Raw genomic sequence first — 24716 nt, forward strand, 5'->3', positions numbered from 1 at the left:
TATAAAATGTACTGAGCTGTAAGTGATTAAAACCTGACCACATTTCTACGTGTATTTTCCTTGAGTTTCTGATTTGCACCCCTATATATAAAATAAAGATGTATTCCACATCAAAATAAAACAAAATAAAAACTACGCATTATTGAAAATTCTCAATGAATTTAAAAAAAAATTAAAATGGCAAACTGATTATGCAAATGGTCTCTTTTGATCATAAAGAATGCATAAACAAAATTTGAGACAAATAAAAAACAAGAAAAAATCGACCGTCGATTTTGTATGGGATTGCTCACATACATGGAATGAGAAGCACTGTCATTGCTATCCAACGAATTAAGGTGGAGCAATAGTTCACTATTCACGCGGCGCGACTCTGTTGCTGGTGAAATCATCGTTGTAAGATATTTCCGTCTTATTACAGTGTTTGAAAAACAGCTGATCGTGTCATACGCGTTCTAGTTTACATCGAGCTATGGTTGTACCCCCACGACAACTCCATCATCCCCCGTACTCTCCAGACCGGGCCCCCAGCCACTATTATCTATTTCCAAACCTGAAAAGGTTTCTCCAGCGAAAGAAATTTTCGTCGAATTCCGAGGTCATTGCTGAAACGGAAGTCTATTTTGAAGGCCTTGACGAATCTTTTTTTTAAAGCTTCAAAATGTTGGAGGACCGATGGGTTAAGTGTATCGCACTAGATGGAGAATATACTGAAGAATACAAAAGTTATCACGGTAAAAAATCGACGCTATTCAGTTCTGTCGCAGAAGTTCTGGGGTTGTAACCGATGCACAGTGGTTCAAAAGCGCCGTTTCAAGCTCTTAATTGATAACTCATAGGCACGTGGTTTTTGAGGTACAGTATCTTTAGCAAAGTTGCTCAGAATGATAGACGCCATCTTTTGGCAATTTTTTTAATGTAATTAATCCCCCTAAAAGTGAAATAAAAATATTATTTTAGCTCAGGGCCAACATAGGGGCTAAGTTACTTGGACAAAGTTGTGCAGAAAATTATTTTAAACAAATTTGCAGAAGGTACTATTCTCGTAACTTGAATGTTTTTCATGACATAATGTATTTTCTGAAAAGGGTTTCCTAAAACCAGTTTTTGTAAGAAAACATATATATTTTCAATTTATATGATTTTTTTATCATTAAAAACTACACAACTTTCTCAAACATACAAACATCAGATTCTTTGTTGACAAATATTCGTGAATGGCCAAAACAGTCCTAGAAGAATCTGTCGGACGATGCTAAGAGTCTTTCAGCTGGTTGAGAACATTGTCAGCTACCATAAAATAGTTTTGATCATACTTTTCTCTACCAGAAGATGACATAACTTTATTCGATTTGATGATTGCTTTCTTTAAAAGTCGCGACAAAACAGTTACTAAACTATTCAATTTATAGACTTCAATGTGCAAAAAAAACATATTTTGTGGCAAGTACCGTGGTAATGAATATATACTGAAATCTGATCTGACATGCAATGAACCTTATCATTGCAACTGTCAAGGACGAGAATATTTGAAAAGAACATATTTCGCCTGCAGACGATCGCAGACGAGTAATTCAACCACGGCATGAAGTCTCTTTGGAAGTAGTTAATATGTAAGTAGTCTCATCTTCACCTTTCTGCGCCTTTCGATGATAGACAAGTTGAAATTTTAATAGCAGCATAGTATGTTTGAGAAAGTTGTGTAGTTTTTGATGATAAAAACTTTGCATAACATGAAAAACTCATATAAATTGAAAATATATATGTTTTCTTACAAAAACTGCTTTTAGGACATCTTTTTCAGAAAATACATTATATCATGAACTAGCTGAATTACCCGGCGTTGCTCGGAAATGTTTCGTGAAGGAGAGGCCGAAACCAATTCTCGAAGTTGTCCTACTTAGTGAAATACTCTGATTGTAGTGAAACATAACTTAGACGGAAACCCGATTGAACAATACTCCGTTCATGTTCAGATTGCGAGTGATCAGTGTCCCATCTCAGATCTCACAATAATCATAATTTTCATGGTATTCTCGACAAATTGGGTTAGTTTTATATTTGAACCCTTTCGTTAGAAACATTTAAAACACCTTTCTCTCTATAAATACCTTATTAGTAACCTCAGAGTTTCATGTGTATATGTGCTTGTAACGTACTTAATTTATTATGTATATGTGCTTGTAACGTACTTCCGTACTTCCTCATCACATTCGATCTACAATACCTTTGGCTTCCATGGCTATGAACACTTACTACTCCCTCCTCTTTATAAAAATTTTTATGACATCATTAATTACTCAAAATTTACCATCTGATAATGATTATTTTATAACAAAAGGCTGTTTAACATCATAACTACATTCGTACTATAGAATAACGTTTTATATAATTTAATTAATTTATAATTTATTTTTCCATCACCTTGAGTCGATAGTTTTCTCAAATTACATAAAAAATGCACATTGATTGTATGATTTCGTCAATTCAGATCAATGTTGAGAATACTTATTCCCCCTCCCTCTTGTGAATATTTTTGTGAACCTCACTTAGTTGCTAGAAATATACTGTACTCGTAAAGAAGTACCAATTTTTCGTAAAACCCGATCAATTGTCTCTTACACTTTCCATGTTCAGGGAACTTACTCCACTCTCTCACCCTCAAAATAACCTTATAATCTATTTTGATTTAACTTCCTTTTTTGTCAGTGCACTTACTACAGATCTCCTTCATGATTACCCTGAGTAGTGTAGAAAGTATCTGTGCTTTTCAAAAAATATCGATTATAACCTTTGGTACATGTGCCAAACTTGGTGGCGATTCGTTAAGTTGTTTCCTAGTTATGCTGAGACTTAAATACACTCGCGTTCATAGACAGAAAAAGATTATTTTCCCTTAGTTCTTCGAATTTCCCAGCAAAATGGAACCAGATCCTTTGAAATTATTTAAATAAAATTGCGTTGCACTCGAATTAACAACAGCAATACTGTCTACTATCTTGAAATTCTTGCCACTCTCTTTTTTTTACAAAAAATGAAAGGTGAAAATTTATCCGTCCTTCTAGTCTAAATGTCGATTCTCTTCAAATTACGTAAATTTCGTCATTGACCCCCTCCCCTCATTAAAATGTCCTTATGATCATCTCTGAAGAGCAAGAAGTATCTGGCCAAATTTGATAGCAATTCATTCAGTAGTTCCAGAGTTATGCCGTTACAAACATTTCAACCCCGTTTTAGAGGGACGTACTACATCCACTCCATACGAATACCCTTATAATCATATCTAAGTTGCGCAAAAAGTATCTATAATCTTCAAAAAGTATCGAATCTCGTCAAATTAAATAAATTTTTACATGACCCCTGTTAAGGATACTTACTACGCTTCCTCCCCATAAAAATACCCGTACAACTATCTTTGAACAGCAAAAATCTTCTATGCCAAGTGTGATAGCAATCCGTTCAGTAGTTTCGGAGTTATGCCGTTACATCCCCCTTTTTAAAGATACTTGCTACATCCACCCCCATATATATCATTTCTAAGGTATGGAAAAAGGTTTCCATGATGTTCAAAAATTATCGATTCTTGTCAATTTTTTTGAATTTTTTCATAACCTGTAAATGATACTTGCTACGAATCCTACCCTATAAAAATGCCTTTATGACTATTTCTGAAAAGAAATTAATAACTGTGCCAAATTTTATAGCAATTCGTGCAATAGTTCCGGAGTTATGCCGTTACAAACATTACACACCTTTTTTAGAGGCACTTACTACACTCTCTCCCCACAGAATATCCTTATAATCATATCTAAGTTGTGCAAAAAGTGTCTACGGTCTTCAAAAAGTACCGATTATCGTCAAATTAGCTAAATTTTTTATGACTACTTTTGTTATGGACACTCGCTACGCTCCCCATGAAAATATTCTTATAATAATCTCTGAAAAGCAAGAAGCACATGTTCCAGGTTTGATAGGAATCCGTTAAGTAGTTTCGAAGCTATGCCATTACAAACATTATACCCCCCTTTTTAATGGCACTTCTACATCCATCCCCTATTAAATCATATCTACGACATGCAAAATGTTTCTAAGATCTTCAAAATATATCGATTTTCGTCAAGTTATATTTTTTTTTCATGACCCCTCCTTTTTAATGACACTTGCTACGCTCCCTCCCCCATAAAAATACGCTTATGAGCACCTCTGAAGAGTAAGAAGTACATGTGCCAAGTTTGATATCAATCCGTTCAGTAATTTCGTAGTTATGCCATTACAAACATTACACCCCCCTTTTTTAAGGCACTTGCTACATCCATCCCCATATAATAATATCTAATATTTTTAAAATGTTTGTACGGTCCTAAAAAGTATCGATTCTCGACAAATTAGACAAATTTTTTCATGTCCCCCCCCCCCCCACCGTTATGAACACTTACTACGCTCCCTTCCCTGTCAAAATATCTTTATGACCTTTTCAGAAGCGCAAGAAGTAACTGTGCCAAGTTTGGTGGCAATCCGTTCAGTAGTTTCGAACGTATGCCGTTTTAAACATTACACCCCTCTTTTTAAAGGCACTTGCTACATCCACCCCCCGTATAGTCATATCTAAGGTATGTAAAATGTTTTTCTGGTCTTAAGAACGTATCGATTTTTGTCGAGTTATATGAATTTTTCCATGAGCTCTTCTTGTTTATGACACTTGCTACGCTCCCTCCCCTATAATAATACTTCTTAAACCATCTCTGAAATGCATGAAGTACCTGTGCCAAGTTTGGTGGCAATCCGTTCAGTAGTTCCGAAGCTATGGCGTTACAAACATACAAACTTACATCAATTTTTATATACATAACACATGGATCAATAAGTCCCGAGACTAACAATGGAAACAACATTTTTTTTGTAAATTTTTTTTTATTCATCAACATAATCACCTTTTAGGGTGACACAATGGTTCCAACGTTTTTCCAATTTTTCAATACCATGTTCATAAAAAAATTTATCTTTCGCTTCAAAATAAGCTTCTGTTTCAGCGATGACCTCCTCATTTGAGCCAAATCATTTTCCCTGGAGCATTTTTTTAAGATCAGCAAAGAGCCAGTAGTCACTGGGGGCTAAATCTGGCGAGTATGGGGTGTGGGGAAGCAGATCAAAGCCCAATTCGTTCAATTTCGCCATTGTTTTCATCGACTTGTGGCAGGGTGCATTTTCCATCATAATTTTCCATCGAAAGCAATCGCGGCACCCACTTGGAAAAAACCTTTTTCATGCTCAATTTTCCATGAAGGACAGTAAATACACTTCCATATTATATCTGTGTCATCTCAGCAATCTCACGGAGCTTCACTTTACGATCTTTCATTATAATTTTTGTCACTTCACTCACATTTTCCGGTGTAACGGCTTCCACAGGTCTACCCGAGCGTTCCGCGTCATTTGTGTCGGTACGACCACGTTTAATCTCGGCGAACCACCGACAAATCATTGCTTTTGATGGACAAGAGTCCGGATAACATTTTTCAATCCATTGTTTCGCTTGCACGGTGTTTTTACCCATTAAAAAACAATGTTTTATCAAAACACGAAACTCGGTTTTTTTCCATTTTTTAAACAAACTATAAAATGACTTTACTCCGACCTCGATAACTCAGCTGTTTCTGGTCGGTTTACTACCAGCGCCATCTCTGCTTTAGTCTCGGGACTTATTGATCCATGTGTTAGATAACACTCAAGTTACGAGAATAGTACCTTCCGCAAATTTATTTGAAATGACTTTCTGAACAACTTTGTCGAAGTAACTTAGCTCCTATGTTAGCCCTGAGCTAAAATAACTTTTTTATCTCACTTTTAGGGAGATTAATTACAAAAATGAAATTTGCCAAAAGATGGCGTCTATCATTCTGAGCAACTTTGCAACCTCGAAAACCACGTTTTTAATGAGTTATCAATTAGGAGCATGAAATGGGGCTTTTGAACCACTGTGCGATGGTCTGTTGTATTTGAGTGTGTATGTATTACTGTCCATTTTCTTGTTGAGCTTACCGTAGTGAACACCTTTTTGACAATATTGATATGTAACCAGTAATATATAATCAATTATCCAAAGAAAACTTCCATAGGCGAAAACTTCTATAGGCGAATATAAGCCAATATATTTATTTTTTTTCCTAGTTGTTGTATGATAAGTGCGGGAAATGGAGTATTACTATCAATTACTGGAGTAATTTATAATGGTTAGAGCAGGACAAATCAATCTCCAGCATAAACGTACAACAACTATGAATCTAAGTAGACGGTTCTAGGTCTTCTATGACTAATCCACGTGAAATGCCTCAAGCATGCATGGTTTCAAATAGTGCTCTCGATGTATCTCTAATGTCTGAGCTCACAACTCGGGATATTTGTGCTATCACAGTTGGTCTGACTATTGTTGGCATAGACAGAAAATATGACTATTGTTCAACATACTTGTCGCATAACCAACCTTCCCCGAGCGATTACTTCAAAAGGTTGTATCATACTGCTGCAAAAGAGATTTACTGCTTATAATCGGCAGTGACGTCAATGCTTACCATATCATTTGGGGTAGGACAGATATTAATTCGAGAGGCTCTGATCTAATGAAGATTGTGAACAGTACAAACCTGCACATAGTTAATGGAGGAAATCGTCCAACTTTTGCGAGATCTGGAAGAGTGGAGGTTTTGGACGTAACTCTCTGCTCTGATAGAATTTCGTATGAGTTGGTAAATTGAATCGTCCCCGATGAGCTGGAACCTTCTTCATCTGACCATAAGTCACCTCCACTTCGGATTGGGTGAGCTTCTAGAGGAACTCCTTGATGAAATGCTGAATTTGCTAGACTAAGAAAATGCAAAAGAACTTGGAACATTCGTGTCGGCTCGAAGGGCTTACAAAAAAAAACTCTCTGCGAAGTGGTTGAAAAAGCCTTCACACAAATGTCTCTTGTCTCAGCGAGGCTAGTAGATTAAATAAGTTACTAAGATCGAAGGACTTCCAAGTCAGTTTCTTAAGAATCTCAGATGGTGAGATTTAGTCCCAGAGGCGGTCGCGACACTTATGAGGAGGCGTTTCTTCTTTAAACAGTGGAACGCATAGTCGATCACTATACCAGGGAATTTAGTTTTTTACTCACAAAATCAATCTTGCTTGGGAGTTTTCCTAGATACTGAAGGTACCTACGATAACATGTCTTTCAATTGGGTTGCTGTTTCCAAATACATTTTTTTTTTTCAATTTAATACCTATTACTCCTCGATGATAGCAAAAATTTACACTTAATTAGGAATTATCTTTCAAAATAGGATCAGCAGTAAGCATTGATTCGGTAGTAAAATTTCAATTTCCATGGTTTTACGGTACTGTCATCTTCCACATTTGTCACGATAAATCGACAAATCGTGGAACAAAAAAACAGGAAACATTGCGGTTAGTTGTTTCAACTTTTTCCCGACAGCGTGATTTATTCCCATTGTGTGACCTTCGTCGACACTTTTATCACCCATATGGAACTGGTCCGCCGACTGCGAACGACTGACCACATAACGTTTGCAGTTCGGTTTACACCTCGTTGAATAATCCGTACGACTAAACCACAATGACATTTCATCACATCGACCTTCGCCTTCACATCTTCTTTTTCCCCCGCCTTCCCATTTCATTGTGTTGCATGCACTTCATATCGACATATCAAATTTCTCATGCGCGCCTTTGTGTCATCAGTCTCATCTTTTTTATCGTGTTCCTACACATTCCGTGCACAGTGCCAGCAAACTGACACACGACGTGATAATTATTTCTCGCCGATCTTATTCATTTCCATCTCGGGTGCATCCCACTCCGTTACCGTGCGGTGCCCTCCAGGATCCTCGTGGCGAATCCACATGTCCCAGCAAACGTGCAACCTGCTGGAGCAAGCCGGTGGATACGTGATAGAACCGCGCGGACCGATCGAAATCAAAGGAAAGGGCAAAATGCACACCTACTGGCTACTGGGGAAGGTTGGCTTCGATCGGATTCTACCGACACCGCCACCAATCGGGTAAGTTTTGACAGATTCAAAATATTGATCATGGGTAAATTTTGTTTTATAAATTTTGTATGAACTTTCATGCTGCTCTCTATCTCTCTTTGGCAGGGAGTCCCATGGGTAAGTATAGATGGTACTCGCTGAGGTGTATAAACATTGATTACGATTATTTTCTCTCGAGACTCTGGGTGTTGGGGGTGGAAAAATCATTTTACACGTTCCACGCTTCGACGACTTACCAAATGCAAATAATAATACCCCTATGTTGCATATAAAAGGATCACTTTTTCTTGGTTCACCAAATAAATTAGTTGGCCTAGTCAATTCTTCTGTTTTGACACGATAGTTTGAAAATGTTCAAAACGGAATTATCTGGCAACGCAACATCGAAGTTGCTACGAAACAAGATTAGTTTGTTTGTTTTTCTTGCTGTGCTGTGAGCGTAAGCCGATTCTGCTTTCCGTATAATTTAAAAAATTGAACATTTAAGTATTAAATGTCATTCTACAGCCCCTCTTCAGCTGGTATGAACTAATTTTTTTTATTTTAGTTTTGAACAATACCATCATCTTATGAGCCGAGAATCATTAAGAGCTAGTGATATCTACAGAATCCTCTCGCGTTTCAACACACTATAAGCGATGATACCATATTTAAAATTATTGTTTGAATTATAAATTCATCAAAATAACCAAAAACTTGTCTTACACTTACCATTGAATATTCGTCTGAGCCTCGCTTCCGTCTCGTTTGAACAGTCATTCATCGGCTATACAAGATAATGTGGAGTATCACTCCTGAAAGGTCTAACTAAAGGTCTATTCAAGCCTTTCTGATCCGGTTCAGCGCTGGCACAGTTCCTTTTATGGACGGAAATATTTTGTCGTGAATACGACTTACTTTACTATGGGGAGCCTTTTCAAAATTTACCCTCTGAGAGAGTGATAAGTTTTCGATCGTGAATATCTATTGTTGTATCTAACGAATCAACATAATTTTTACTACATGGCATCGGAAATATGATCACAATTTTATAATGAAATTTTCAATTTTGTGACATAATCTCAAATAATTCAAAACTAAACTTTTCTGAAATGTTTGGTATAAACGAGTATCAAAGAGGATAATTCATAAGGCGCGTTTGGTTTTCTCGTATTTTTAAAGCTCATAGCTCAGTGATCTGTGAAAGGATTTATATAATCTAACTACCAATAGAATCGAAATTTTTCAACTCAAACGTGTATAGCAAAAGCATTGAAGTATTTCAATAGTACACTATTGAAAAACCTGTCCCATTTGACCCATGTCAACACCAGCCAATCAGAACGCGTTCTGAGGAAGAGAACAAAATATCTGCTGCTGTACAACAAATCGTTCGAGAAAAATGTTCCGAAAAGTGGTGAATATCTTAGTGAGTTCCTCGATTTGGTCCTTCTGAATGCCTACAGCATATTGAAAGTATCTTTCAATAAATTATGCAAATCCGAAATGAAATAATCGACATTAAAATTCTGTATGCGGCTATTTTTATAGCTGTTAGGACCGCCCATTAGTGAGCTACAAACGAAATCACGTAAAAAGAAAGCTCCTAACAAAAATTGAATCAGTTTGGATTCTATCGCCACTGCGAGCAGATGTATTTTGTGTCGTCTGCACAGCTAGTTTCGCTTTCGACAAGAGCGATTACGTCAAAGCTACCAGTCATTAGCATTGATGAAAAACAACGGTGGAGAGCATTACACAAAATCAGCCGTTCTAATGGCTCTAAAAGTTTTCTAAAGAACTATTAGGATTTGTTGTTCGCAAATCGAAGGTAATTATCCTAAGTTTAGTGCAAATCAAGAACAGTTTGGTTAGATTTGAGCACTTTTCGCTGTGTGAAATTCACAGTAATCGAGATCAAGTGAAGCCTTCTTTGTTTTTGCGAAAAATGTGAAAAAATGGAATGCTTGCATAATTCATACAGTTGATCAACTAATTGATATTCGGAAGTGTTAAGGAACATGTCAGTTGTTTTCGTATTCACGACATCCAGTTATGTCTCTGACATTACCCACCCGCCTTTTTTCACACGTTTCACTACGTGTATTACATTTATCCGGCTCAGTACCGACACAAAACGGTACCGGACAAGTGTAAATACACGCATTTAAACGTTTGGGAGAATATTAGCTTTCGGGCACGGAGCTGTGCTGGCACTGAACCAGTCCGGAAAGGTTTGAATAGGCCTTAAACATTATTTATCAAAACTGTTGACTTAAATTCAAAAGCTATAGTATAATCAGGTAAAATGTGATCAATTTTGTATTCGTCATACGAAGCAGTGCTTAACCAACTAATTGAGGAAAATTGATAAGGATGTTGTTGACAAAACTTGAAAACAGGTACGAACAATAGATCAATGGACTATGCGGTACTAAATATTTTCATTAAATCTTAGAAATGGAATGGTATTTCTATTAGGCGGACTAAAATTCCATCACCAAAATTGCAGGATATTAAAATCTTCAGGAGAATCGAAACTATTGCATCTTTTGCAGACTTCTAATGTTAATTTTATTTATCTTGCACCAATATCTACTGTGTCATAATTCAGCTGTATTCTTTGTTCCATTGTCTCTATTGTGGGCTTCAGTTTCAGTTTCCGTATATTTTGTCCGCAATGTTTACATAATACTAATATATCCCTTAGCATAATTTTGTAATTTTTAGCATAAACTATTCAAAATCCACCGAGGATGTTTCAATAGAAAAAGTTCGATCTTAAACCGCATTTTAGCTGTGAATTTTCTGCAAAAATACATAATCAAAAAATATAATTATGATATTGGTTAATTAAGCAATGAAAACTTAGCGAATTATTGTTAGATTAAATTGAACTAGGAATCAAATCACAATAGAATATATCCTCTTCGATATGAATTGAACATTTTCCTTTTTATTTATAATAATAATAAACAGGCGAACTGATTTTCAACCTTCAGCATTGCCAGTTATACAGAAAATTCACTAAAGTTCTTTGTCACTCTGACAGTGCACCCTGATAGTGTACCGCATAACGCAAAACGTGTCCTCGAAAATTTGCCGGAGTACTCCGTATTATAATTTGTATTTGGACTTACCACCGATTCATCCAAGTAGTTACTTTCAATCTAGTTGCCGTAATATTTTACACGAATCATCCGCTCACCATTTCGACTCTAGTCTTACTTTTAAGAAGAGTCTAAGAAAAAAATCCTTAAATATTTTGTAACTTTATCTTTATGGCTGTATCTCGAAAATTGTTGGTCCAAGTTTTTTATTATTTTCCTTAAATAGTAATCAATTCTCAATATTAATATTTTCATAGTCTATTGTAGTCGCAAAGGAGAACTAAAGGCTATAGCAGGATAAGCATGTAAAATCTGCCCCCAAAGGGAATTCATATTGTTATACCACATTCGAAAGGTCATAGACTGTATACAATTTTCTCAAAGTTTCAACCCTTTAACTGCCATATTGACGGAGTTAGGGTGGTTCTATTGATTTTTATTTTATTTGATTTTTGAAGAAACTGCTTCTCCGAAAAATTTGAAAAAAAATCAGGCATGTTTAAGACATTACGGGGATGCTTCACAATTTTTTTCAAAATTTTTGAAGATGTATAGGGTGATTTTTTAAGAGCTTGAGAACTTTTTTAAACAATAAAACGCATAAAATTTGCAAAATCTCAACGGTTCTTTATTTTAAACGTTAGATTGGTACATGACATTTACTTTTTGAAGATAATTTCATTTAAATGTTGACCGCGGCTGCGTCTTAGGTGGTCCATTCGGAAAGTCCAATTTTGGGCAACTTTTTCGAGCATTTCGGCCGGAATAGCCCGAATTTCTTCGGAAATGTTGTCTTCCAAAGCTGGAATAGTTACTGGCTTATTTCTGTAGACTTTAGACTTGACGTAGCCCCACAAAAAATAGTCTAAAGGCGTCAAATCGCATGATCTTGGTGGCCAACTTACCGGTCCATTTCTTGAGATGAATTGTTCTCCGAAGTTTTCCCTCAAAATGGCCATAGAATCGCGAGTTGTGTGGCATGTAGCGCCATCTTGTTGAAACCACATGTCAACCAAGTTCAGTTCTTCCATTTTTGGCAACAAAAAGTTTGTTAGCATCGAACGATAGCGATCGCCATTCACTGTAACGTTGCGTCCAACAGCATCTTTGAAAAAATACGGTCCAATGATTCCACCAGCGTACAAACCACACCAAACAGTGCATTTTTCGGGATGCATGGGCAGTTCTTGAACGGCTTCTGGTTGCTCTTCACTCCAAATGCGGCAATTTTGCTTATTTACGTAGCCATTCAACCAGAAATGAGCCTCATCGCTGAACAAAATTTGTCGATAAAGAAGCGGATTTTCCGAATGGACCACCTAAGACGCAGCCGCGGTCAACATTTAAATGAAATTATCTTCAAAAAGTAAATGTCATGTACCAATCTAACGTTTAAAATAAAGAACCGTTGAGATTTTGCAAATTTTATGCGTTTTATTGTTTAAAAAAGTTCTCAAGCTCTTAAAAAATCACCCTGTATTTCTTTCATTAAAAAATACTAGAAAATTTTGAAACATATTTTTTCCTTCTTCCAATTTTTGCACCACCCTGGATTTTTAGTGATAAATAAAGAATTTTTGGACATGTTAAAGTGGTATGTTTCCATATTTTTTAAAAATGTGGACGACCAAAAAATTTGATTTTTTCTAAAAAATTAATAACAGTCGACCATGCGTCCCCATCAAATTCTGAGAGAAGGAAACGCATGGTGCTTTTTTCTAGTAGTTTATGCAACTCAAGCGCAGGGCTTAGAAATCAAAGTAACGAAAAGGAGGAAATGAGTTTCAACCTTTGCATAATACATACACGATCATACTTCGGGTACAACCTAGAAAGCTACAAAGCAAGAACTTACTGTTATGTGATTCATATATGAATGGTAGTAATATATGAACGTCGCGAGTATCACACATATGCAGTTCGGTTACGGCAGTCAAGAACTAGAGCGGGTGTCAGTTTTTATGTGTTGCTGATGGATGTAATGAAAGAATAGTGAAAGAAAGAATGAAGATTTCATTACAGCGTCAAAAGTTATCATAAAGATATGTTATCGAGGGATGTCTATAGTTTTCTGGAAAAATGTGTGATGAAGATAAAGTTATTATTATTATTATTATATCGTTTATTTACCCCCGGTTTTAACCTAATAATGGTCGTTCACCGGGTATGTATCAGATTGGGGTAGGGGTTTGGGGGTGGCTGGGAGATATAAGGTGGGGCATTTCGGGGAAAGGGGGGGGGGGGGGGGGAGTTTTTACATAGAGTCAGTAATAAAGATAAAGTTGGAATTTTGTGTTTGAAAACGTCAATCGAATATCTTCATGATGGTTTTCATGGTTTGTAGACTGATAGCGCTATATATTTTTTATATTTATTCTAAAATTTGAAACAACAACAGATATAAAAAAAAATAGTGATGCGTTATTTTTCGTTTTTGAGTTATAACCTTTGCATAATTTCAAATCAAACATTTATCGACCATGTCTATTAAAAACTTGATTCGCTGAATCGATCTCTTTAATTTTTGGGTATATTGTGTTGAAAGCTCCATATTTTCCAGAAAATATCTGAGAATACATAATTAACTCAGTAAGTGATTTTCACTCTCAGAGGAACGCTTCCAGGTTTTTACAGGTTTAATAATTTTGTTCAAATTGCGAACGGGAAGTTCTAATAAGATAATATTATCAATCCGAGAATGAGAGCAACAAGTATCGGAATATCGTAGCTCTGGAATAGAAGCTTTTAATTTATTTGGATGGAATGAATTCCGCCATGAATAAACTGACGTCATAATGGCGGCCATGAAATTTTCTTTAATGCAAATTACGCCTAACCCAAGAAGCAATAAATCAAATAGCCCACAACAAATGTGTCATAAATGTACTTCAGAACCCTCAAATTTGCTCTGAGTGAAACTGTCATCCAATGAACACGCACACACACAAAACTAGATGTATGAAAGAATTTTACTGACAATAATGTTTTAAAGAAAATGTTTGAAAGCAATATTAAGAGTGTTTGCATGGTTTTATTCTAGTACACATTGTTTTATTTTTAGTCCAGTTGTTAGTCTGGGTGAAAAGTTATATAGAAGCTTTAAAAACTATGATATTACTTGTCAAAAGAGACATTTATTATAGTCGTCATAAAACAGGTAGTGATTGAAAAATCAATTACAAAACTCCTATAAATTACAATCAAAACCATTAGGCATTCGAATTGTTACTTGGGATATCGAGTACACTACAAATTCGACTGGATATTTGGGAATCCAGCGCCGTTGCTGTGAATGCTTTATTGGCAATAGAACTGTTGGTTGCTGTTCACACGAGGCCGCCATTATTCACTACCTTTCCTTATGCTCGGATTTTATCCAGAATTGTGAGACCGGCGAAAATATTGTCAGAAATGCTTAAATCAGAACAGCTACCAAGTGACGATGATAGTTCTATAGAATAAACGAAAAGAATCAGAGAGAAAATGTGTGCATTGAAACAGCAATGTATTTTTATAACATTTTTATCCCATTTCCTATTTAAATGAAAAATACAGTCAATAATTTTCAGAAATTTTTTCGTGACCTTTCTTACATGAAACTTCTAAATCATTTCATAAAGACAATTGAAGTTTCAATTTAATAATTGACCCTTTTGAGTCTTAGTTCTGACTCCTACTGCGTCCATTAGTTCATCCAATAGCAAAATTTTATTAAAAATGATGTGCTGATAAAAAAAACTCCAAGTGTGTTATGAAATCAACCACAAAATGTATAAAAATTTCAGCTTATTTTAAAATTTATAGCAGTTCATCGTTTGGTTTAAATAATATGATATTTAAAAAATAAGAGGAATATGCTTCATTAAACTCAAATTGATGTGACTATATTAGTATTATATTAGGATAAGAATTCTATGTAAAAGTGATGCTACGGCGAAGAACAACTTATGTAAATTGCCTTAAGAAATAAACGTATTTATGGAAAAACAATTCTAAGAAATCGATTCCAACCTTCATCAGTGGCCACTTTTGTTTGACACCAATATGAAAAAGAAAAAATTAAATTCACTGCTGTTTCAACTCGCTATGTATTTAGTGAAATGTACAGAGCTGGCAAAAAGAAAACCGCGTTGTACGAGACCCAACAGTGCAAAACGATTTGACCATTTCATGAAACACTATCGAATCATCGAATTATATACAGTCACTCGCTCTAGTTCTTGACTGCCGTAACCGAACTGCATATGTGTGATACTCGCAACGTTCATATATTACTACCATTCATATATAAACCACATACCAGTAAGTTCTTGCTTTGTAGCTTTCTAGGTTGTACCCGAAGTATGATCGTGTATGTATTATGCAAAGGTTGATACTCATTTCCTTCTTTTCGTTACTTTGATTTCTAAGCCCTGCGCTTGAGTTGCATCATAAACTACTAGAACAAAGCACCATGCCTTTTTCCTTTTAAGAGAACTTTATGGGAACGCATGGTCGACTACTACTAGAAACTGCTAAGATAAAGAACCATGCGTTTCCTTCTCTCAGAATTTGATGGGAACGCATGGTCGACTGTTATTGATTTTTTAGAAAAAAATTAAATATTTTGGTCGTCCACATTTTTAAAAAATATGTAAACATACCATTTTAACATGTCCAAAAATTCTTTATTTATCACTAAAAAATCCAGGGTGGTGCAAAAATTGGAAGAGGGAAAAAATATGTTTCAAAATTTTCTAGTATTTTTTAATGAAAGTAATACATATTCAAAAATTTTTAAAAAAATTGTAAAGCATCCCCATAATGCCTTGAACATACCTGATTTTTTTCATATTTTTCGGAGGAACAATTTCTTCAAAAATCAAATAAAATAAAAATCAATAGAACCACCCTAGCTCCGTCAATTTGGCAGTTTAAGGGTTGAAACTTTAAGAAAATTTTTTCCAGTCTATGACCTTTCGTATGTGGTATGACAATATGAATTCCCTTTGGGGGCAGATTTCACATGCTTATCCTGCTATAGCCTTTGTATTAGCTGTATCTTCCTTCGTTTTGAGCCCAGTTGAACAGTTTCTGTTAATTTTCGACGGAATGTTCAGTTGCTTAGCTAGACTAACCATTGTAGTCATGCGTTTTACTGTTACTCTCAAGCATTTACGTTTATTAACATAAATAAAAACAACTATTCCGGTGTTTGCCAGTAAAAGAATAACTGTGATAAAAATGTTAGGGGAGACCAGAGCTAAACCAGGCCGCTTAAATATCATATAAACCAACAGTTGAAGCTGGATGACGCTAAGTCAATTTAATTTTGCTTCAATCGTGTTCGTATTAAAACCTGTCTGTTTTGCACTATATTTTCTGTCATTTTTTGATTTTCAGGTATATTTGATTTCTGTGCATCGTAACGACGGTCTGGTTAATACATCCAAAAGTTCATATCGTGCTGTATCCAGTGATTATTGAGTGCTTTTGATTACGTGGAACATTTAATTTATTGCTTGCATCTTAAAAATGAATTGTCTGTTCGGGGTTAAACCAGACAAAAACAGCAAGGCTAAACCGGATACTTAGTTTTCGACTTGAAACTCTCAATGAATTCTTGAAACATACCACATTGATATCTATATTTCTATGTTATTCTATATCACTTTTTAAAACTAGATTTATTAGTTTAAGCAAAACGTTTATCATATGTAGCGAAACAATCAAATAGTTTACAATTATTTAGTACAATAGGTCAGCAAGTTTTAAGACTGTGCCTATATTTCCGGCGAGCAAGACTATGTACCACAAGAGATTAAAACCAACAGACGGATTCGAACATGGTTTCCTTTTCTTCGCACTTATTAAAGTATATTGATATTTAATGCCCTACTATATCCGTTCTTCATTTCATTTTTCGTGTGAAACTTTTTATCCTAACAGGGTTTCCGTTTAAGCCCTGCGGTTTGTAAGTTTCCATAGTTTTGGGTTGGTCACCACTTCGCGACCTGATACGAAAATAATGCATACTTTTACAAATCACAAATTCGGAAATATAACTGAAGGTTGAAGCAACACACAACCGTATAGATAAATTGAGTAAAAATCTAGTTGTAATGTTTTTTTGTTTTTCAATTTACAAAAACTGTCCGGCTTAGTCCCGGTTCCCCCTATAGACATGCCCCACTAGGAACAATAAAACACACGACTACGATATTTAGTCTAGCTAACGAACTTCACCATCCGGGACCTCCACGGTTGTCATCTACAATATATCACAAAATTATTAAAAAAAAACTTTTTTAATCCACCTAGTGGTGTAATGATGCCTTTCTCATATTACTTATGTTTTCAAAAACATCACTAGAAGATTCTGTCAAAAATATTTTTTCCAAACTTGAATAAAATCAAAAAACTTCTTTGGTGTAAACTACCATCACCTTCTCAATTTGTAAGCAGATATGTCAATTAAATATAGATTGAAATTGAACAAAGCACGCTGTGTGCTTGGTGGGTGCGTTTTTTTCTTCTTCCGTACCAGCACGTACCGATGCGTACCGATTTTGCATCATTTTGTATTTCGGAACCGGAAGTCGGATCTAGATGAAATTGCACAGTATCTTTAAAGAGAGTTTTAATTTGAATTATGATTTGTGAAAATCAGTTTAACCGTTGCTGAGAAATCGAAGTGAGTTCCGTTTTTGGAGCTTTTCTTTACTATTACCGGCGCTTTTGGAGGCGGAAATCGGGCACCTAAAGAAGAATTATATATCCACTAACTAATAAGATCTGCCAACTAGATGAATTTACCAGTATTTTTTTCTAAATTTGCACCTCGTTTCGCCATCGCTTGTACAAAAATACTCATGAAATTGAAAATATATACTAATCGCACTGTTATACCGGAACCGGAATTTGGATCATCTTTTCAGGGACTTTTCAAAGAGTTTCAAGACGTTTGATTTGCGTCTTAGTTTGTGAAAATCGGTTGAAAATTTCCGAGAAAATTGAGTGCGTATATTCTCATAGATTTGTACATATTACATTGTAATTCCTGAAGCGGAAGTCGGATCGAGATAAAATTCAATAACGATCTATGGGACTATAAGACCCTTCGTTTAAATCTAAGTTTGTGAGAAAATCGGTCATGCCATTTCTGAGAAAAGTGAGGTGCAAATCTTCCTGTAATTCTGAAACCAGAAGTCGGATCGGGATAAAATTCAATAGTGATATATGGGACCGTAAGACCTATTATTTGAATCTGAGTTTGTAAAAATCGGTTCAGCAGTGTCTGAGGAAATCGAGTGACATTATTTGTCACATACACACATACATGCATACATACATACATACATACATACATACATACATACATACATACATACATACATACACACATACACACACAGACATTTGCTCAGTTTGTCGAACTGTGTGTTAGTCTTGTGGTCCCATACAAAATTCCTGAATATTATTTGGATCCGACTTCCGGTTCCGGAATTATGGGGTAAAATGTGCAAAAAATTGTGAAAATAAGTACACTAAAGTTTTTCCAGAGATGGCTGAACAGCTTTTCACAAACTTAGATACAAATGAAAGGTCTTGAGGCCCTATAAAAAATTCCTGAATATTTTTTGGATCCGACTTCCGGTTCGAGAGTTATTGGGTAAAATGAGCAAAAAAAAGAAAATATGTGGTCTAACTTTTCTCATAGATGGCGTGACCGATTTTCACAAACTTAAGTTCAAATGAAAGGTCCTGTGGTCCCATACGTAATTCCTGAATTTCATGCGGATCCGACTTCCGGATCCGGAAATATAGGGTAAAGTGGGTTAAAAATTGTATACCATCACTGAAAATTGGGAAAACCTTAAAAAAATTTCTAAATCGACCTCAAATCTTTTCCAATAGATAGTTTTTATCAGTAGACTGTCAAACAAACCGATTTCGGTTGTTCTTTTAAGAATCGAAGAAAATTATTTTGAAGAATACCACAGTATTATATATGATAGTATGATTGATATAAGAAAGGCATCATTACACCACTAGGTGGATTAAAACAGGTTTTTTTTTAATCGAGAGCATGCAGTTTTAATTCATATTGAGTAAAATTTGGTGATTCATTATCGCAATTCGGTTTTCGTATATTTGATATTTTGCGCTAGAAAATTCTTAATGCAATTGTCCTACATACTGATGAGTTGAATGAAGGGTAAGTCAAAACAGATGATCAAGTTCCGCATCGTAGTACTATAACTTTTGTTTTAATAATGCATATATCGTTTAAAATGTGTTTTTGTTGTGATATATATTTCTAATGCAAAAATGAAGAAGTAAAGTTTGATTTTTCCCCGCTCGTTTCGGAAAAATCATCACCCTAAAACTTGACAGAAATAAAACTTTCCAATTTCAGTTGCACAGATTCCATTTACGTTGCATTTATTTTGTCTCTTAAGAGGTCTACAATTCGCACATTAAAGCATAAAGCCTAGAGCAACCAAAGTCGCATGAATACAAATCACTCTCTTAATACCCGAAAACAAAACGATCGTCAACAAACACAAACTTATTCGTTCATGGCTGAATTTGTTGAATCTAAAACTCTTCTACTCTGCCCATTAGCATTGCAAATCCGAGAAATCTACCGGAAGCAAAGTTTATCTCTTCCACCAGTCAAATGTTCACCTTCTAATCAACATCAGCCGTTGTTTTATGTCTATACGATTTGCATATATGTTCAGCATAAAGTTACTGGTTAAAGTGTGAACCCCTCGTCGGATTCGACACCCACTTCGACACCCAGTCATGCAAATTAATGGAGAGAGGTGTTGAGTTGCAAACTTATATGACGATTATTGTGATGAACGACGTATAAATTAAGCAAACTGCTTGATGGAAATTTTTTCGAAAATGTCTGTTGATTTAAACAAATAAAAAACGAAGTTTGAATACATTTTAAGGCAATTTTATGATGTTTTTCTTGCACGATTTGTTCCAACAAAGCTTACACCATTCAAACAGATTTGGCGAAAAGATGAGATAACTGCACCGAGAAATTGCATCTGCTCTATCATTTCACAGGCTTTCACTAGATGTACAAATATTAGTCAATCTTCAAAAATTTTTCCTGAAAATTTAGTCAGAAATAAACTGACAACGTTATTAGAGCACAAATAGCTATTTCCCCGAAAGGTTTATTTTGACACATTTTGAATGCCAATAATTAATAAAACTTCTGAGATAGCTAATTATCAGTTATGCATAGCTAATTTTAGCAACGTAACGATAACAATAATTTAAAAACATAGCGTTCTTACATTATAATATGATATCATTAAATCATTTCCTGTTTATACATAAACATTCAATCTATGTAACAAAAAAAGTGTGATTATAAAAGCGACATTTTGAAAACATTTTTCCCTATTCCAAACCACAATTTTTACAAATCAACGGTTGGTCTGAAAGTCAAACGAATAAAAATGTGGACGCAAAAAACTGATTTATCTAGGATCCATTTTAAAGAAATAATAAACTGGAATACCAGAAATAAAGGTTATTTTTTGTACTTCAAGAGAAATAAAGTAGCAAAAAGATTGTTCTAATTTGGTTTTGATGAAATTTTGAACTTATCGCTTTATATTTACATTGTATAATTTTCATCGACTATCTTGAGAAAGGAAAAACTATCTATAACGCACACTTCATAGCGTTGTTAGATCTTTTGAATACAAACATATAAAAAACGACCCCATATGTCGACAACTATTTCACCAAAACAATGCACGGATTCACAAGTAGATCGCAACGATGGTGAAATTGATCAAATTACACTACGAATTGCTTCCTCATCCACCGTATAGTCCAGATCTGGCTCCCAGTGACTACTGGCTATTCGCTTATCCCAGAAAAAACTGCTCGTCGGTATGAAATTCAACTGAAATGAAGAAGAAATTGCTGAATGGTAAGCTTATTTTGAGGCATGAGACAAATCCTTCTACAAGAACGGCATTGAGTAGTTAAAGAAACGTTGGACTGATTTTATTGCTTTTGCAGGAGATTATAATGATGAATAAACCGATTTTTAGCAAAAAAAAATGTGCTTTTCACACGCTCATTGAATTTAACTCAAAAATGAGTGACACGCTGAATTTCATAAAAAGTGCATAATATTTTCTCAAAACTAAGCTTAAAGTTTGATTTCATTGCAATCAAAATAAAGAATCGCTTTTTCATTAACATTTAAATACATGAAATTCCTGTTTTCGATTAAGTTTTACCTTTCTCGTATAGAGAGGCTATACAAACACTTGAAAGCCGAATTTTCAACCAAGGCCCGAAGGATCAAAGATCAGATACCATTCGATTCAGTTCGACGAATTGAGCAAATGTCGGTGTGTGTGTATGGGTGTATCACAAATAATGTCACTCAATTTTTTTGGAGATTGCTGAACCAGTTTTCACAAACTAAGATTCAAATGAAAGGTCTTATGGGTATGTTCCCACACAAAATTTTGAATTTCATTTAAACCTGACATTCGGTTCCGGAATAACAGTGCGATGTGCACCAAAAAGGTGAAAATATTTTTTTCCATAAATACGTTTATTTCTTAAGGCAATTTACATAAGTTTTTCTTCGCCGTAGCATCACTTTTACATAGAATTCTTATCCTAATATAATACTAATATAATCACAACGATTTGAGTTTAATAAAACATATTCCTCTTATTTTTTAAATATCATATTAGGTATTTTATTATTTATTATTTAATCTACTTAAGAACACTATTTGAACCAAACGATTACCTGCTATAAATTATAAAATAAGCTGAAATTTTTATACATTTTGTTGTTGATTTCGTAACGTTGATATTGGATGAACTAATGGACGCAGTAGGAGTCAGAACAAACCTTCAAAAGGGTCAATTATTTAATTGAAACTTCAATTGTCTTTATGAAGTGATAAAGAAGTTTCATGTAAGAAAGGTCACGACAAGCAAGAATGTTTCGAACTGGGACATTAAATAGTCTACCTTGGGTACGCAAGGAATTTAATAGTTGAGATCTGACATCACGATACTCCACGCATGTCCAAACGACATGATCAATATCCCGATAACCTTCACCACAAGCACAATGATTAGTCTCGGAAAGTCCAATTCGAAGAAAGTGTGCATCTAACGTGTAGTGATTGGACATGAGTCTGGACATCACACGAATGAAATCCCTGCTCACATCCAGTCCCTTGAACCATGCCTTTGTCGATATTTTAGGAATAATTGAGTGCATCCACCGACCCAGATCATCTTTATCCCAAGAAGCTTGCCAGCTGGCAAGTGTTCCTTGGCGAGACGCGCTAAAGAATTCGTTGAAAGCAATCGGTCTCTAATAAATTTCACCCTAAAATACCGGCTCTTTCATTGCCTGGAATGGAGCAATGAACCGGGACCAAAACTATTGTGATTTGATAATTATTGTTCAATATGTCGTTCAAGCACTGTTTTATTTTGCCCAAGAAAAACGGTTCATTTTTACCAGCAGCGTTTGAGTGAATGGCTTCAATTTCACTCAGACTATCTGTGAAGAGAAAATAATGGTTTGGAGATAATGTGACGATTACACTCAAACTATAATGGACTGCTGCTAACTCTGCTATATAAACAGATGCAGGTTCTTGAAGCCTAAATGAGACCGAAACATTATTGTTGAACATACCAAACCCTGTCGCTTCTTCAATTCGCGATCCGTCCGTGTAAAACATTTTCTCGGAGTCAATATGCCTGAACTTACTTGTAAATATTTTTGGGATTTCCAGCGAACGTAGATGTTCCGGGATTCCACGCACTTCGCGCTGCATGGATGTGTCGAAAAATAAAGTTGAATCAGGGACTTTTAGGAGGGTGTCACGGAAAGGAAAATATCTCGGAGGGTTAATTTCCTGTCACATATGGTTAAAATATACTGTCATGAATCTTGTTTGAGATTGAAGCTCGACTAGCATTTCGAAATTATTATAACCAGGGAATTCAGTACCTCACATCTTATTAGCAGTCGTGATGAAAGCTCCCAAAAACGATCTTTCAATAGAAGAACTCCCGCCAGAACTTCAAGACTCATTGTATGTGTCGAATGCATGCAGCCTAAGGCAATTCGCAAACAACGATACTGAATTCGCTCAAGTTTGATAATATGAGAGTTTGCAGCGGAACGAAAGCAAACGCATCCATATTCTATCACTAAAAGTATCGTTGTCTGATACAATTTTATTAGATCTTCCGGATGAGCACCCCACCAAGATCCTGTTATTGTTCGAAGAAAGTTTACTCTTTGTTGACATTTTGTTATCAGATACCTAATGTGTCCTCCCCACGTGCATTTGGAATCAAACCACACCCCGAGGTATTTAAAAGTCAAAACCTGCGCGATAATTCTTCCCATCATATGAAGCTGAAGCTGCGCGGGATCATACTTTCTTGAGAAGACGACCAGCTCCGTTTTCTTCGCAGAGAATTCTATACCCAGATGAACAGCCCAAACGGACAAGTTATCTAAGGTGTCTTGCAATGGTTTTTGCAGTTCAACAGCTTTGGGTCCAGTAACTGAAACCACGCCATCATCTGCCAATTGTCTTAGTGTGCAGGGGGTTACTAGACAGCTGTCAATGTCATTTACGTAAGAATTACAGAGGAGCGGACTGAGGCATGAGCCTTGCGGGAGGCCCATGTAGCTAATTTTAAATGTCTCCAAATCGCCATGAGAAAAATGCATGCGTTTCTCTGACAAAAGGTTGTGCAAATAATTATTTATAACCGCTGGGTGTCCATGTTGGTGGAGCTTGTCTGAAAGAACATCAATGGAAACTGAATCAAATGCTCCTTTAATGTTTAAAAATACAGATGCCATTTGTTGCTTTTGAGCGAAGGCAATTTTGGATGTCAGACGAAAGTAATGCAAGGCAATCATTCGTCCCTTTACTTCTTCGGAAGCCAAGCTGAGTATCTGACAACAAAACTTTCGTCTCGACCCAAGTGTCGACGTCGAAGAATAATTTTTTCGAACAATTTTCTGATGCAGGACAACATTGCAATGGGTCTATATGAGTTATAATTGGAAGCTGGTTTCCCCGGCTTTTGAATGGCGATAACTTTCACTTGCCTCCAGTCAGATGGAACAATATTTTGCTAAAGAAACTTGTTGAACAATTCCAACAAACGTCTTTTTGCGAGGTCGGGCAGATTCTTCACCAAGTTGAATTTAATTCTGTCCAACCCAGAAGCGTTATTGTTACAAGGCATTCCTCTCTCTCATTTCCTACGTTACGATTCCTCATTCGTCTTGCTGTATTCCAAAGAATACTCATTGAGGTTTCTCTTGACAAACCTTCCACAAAATGTCTCCAATAGCTGCATTTCTTGACCCGAAGTATGTTCTTGTACTTGGTTTCTAAAACAAAGAATTTTTCAAAATTCTGAGTAGTTCCTCCTTCTCGTTTTAAAAACGTCTTGAAAGCATATTGTTTCGCGTGCTTAGCATCTGAGCACTCTTTGTCTCACCAAGGGTTTGGAGGCCTTCTGTTAGACAATGGACCGAG

General features: G+C 35.7%; 1 protein-coding gene across 2 annotated transcripts in view; it reads left to right on the forward strand.

The window, feature by feature from the left end:
• Positions 1 to 24716, forward strand: part of LOC131432350 (uncharacterized) — a 370503-nt gene that overhangs the window by 334932 nt on the left and 10855 nt on the right. The window contains exons 14-15 of one of the 2 annotated variants that reach the window (XM_058598563.1): positions 7882 to 8059; positions 8156 to 8167. In XM_058598563.1, coding sequence (XP_058454546.1) covers positions 7882 to 8059; positions 8156 to 8167 — 190 coding nt within the window. The remainder of the gene's footprint in view (positions 1 to 7881; positions 8060 to 8155; positions 8168 to 24716) is intronic. The other variant, XM_058598564.1, reaches the window with a different exon arrangement.

This window comes from Malaya genurostris, chromosome 2 (assembly GCF_030247185.1).
Source record: "Malaya genurostris strain Urasoe2022 chromosome 2, Malgen_1.1, whole genome shotgun sequence".
Classification (NCBI taxonomy): Eukaryota; Metazoa; Arthropoda; class Insecta; order Diptera; family Culicidae; genus Malaya; species Malaya genurostris.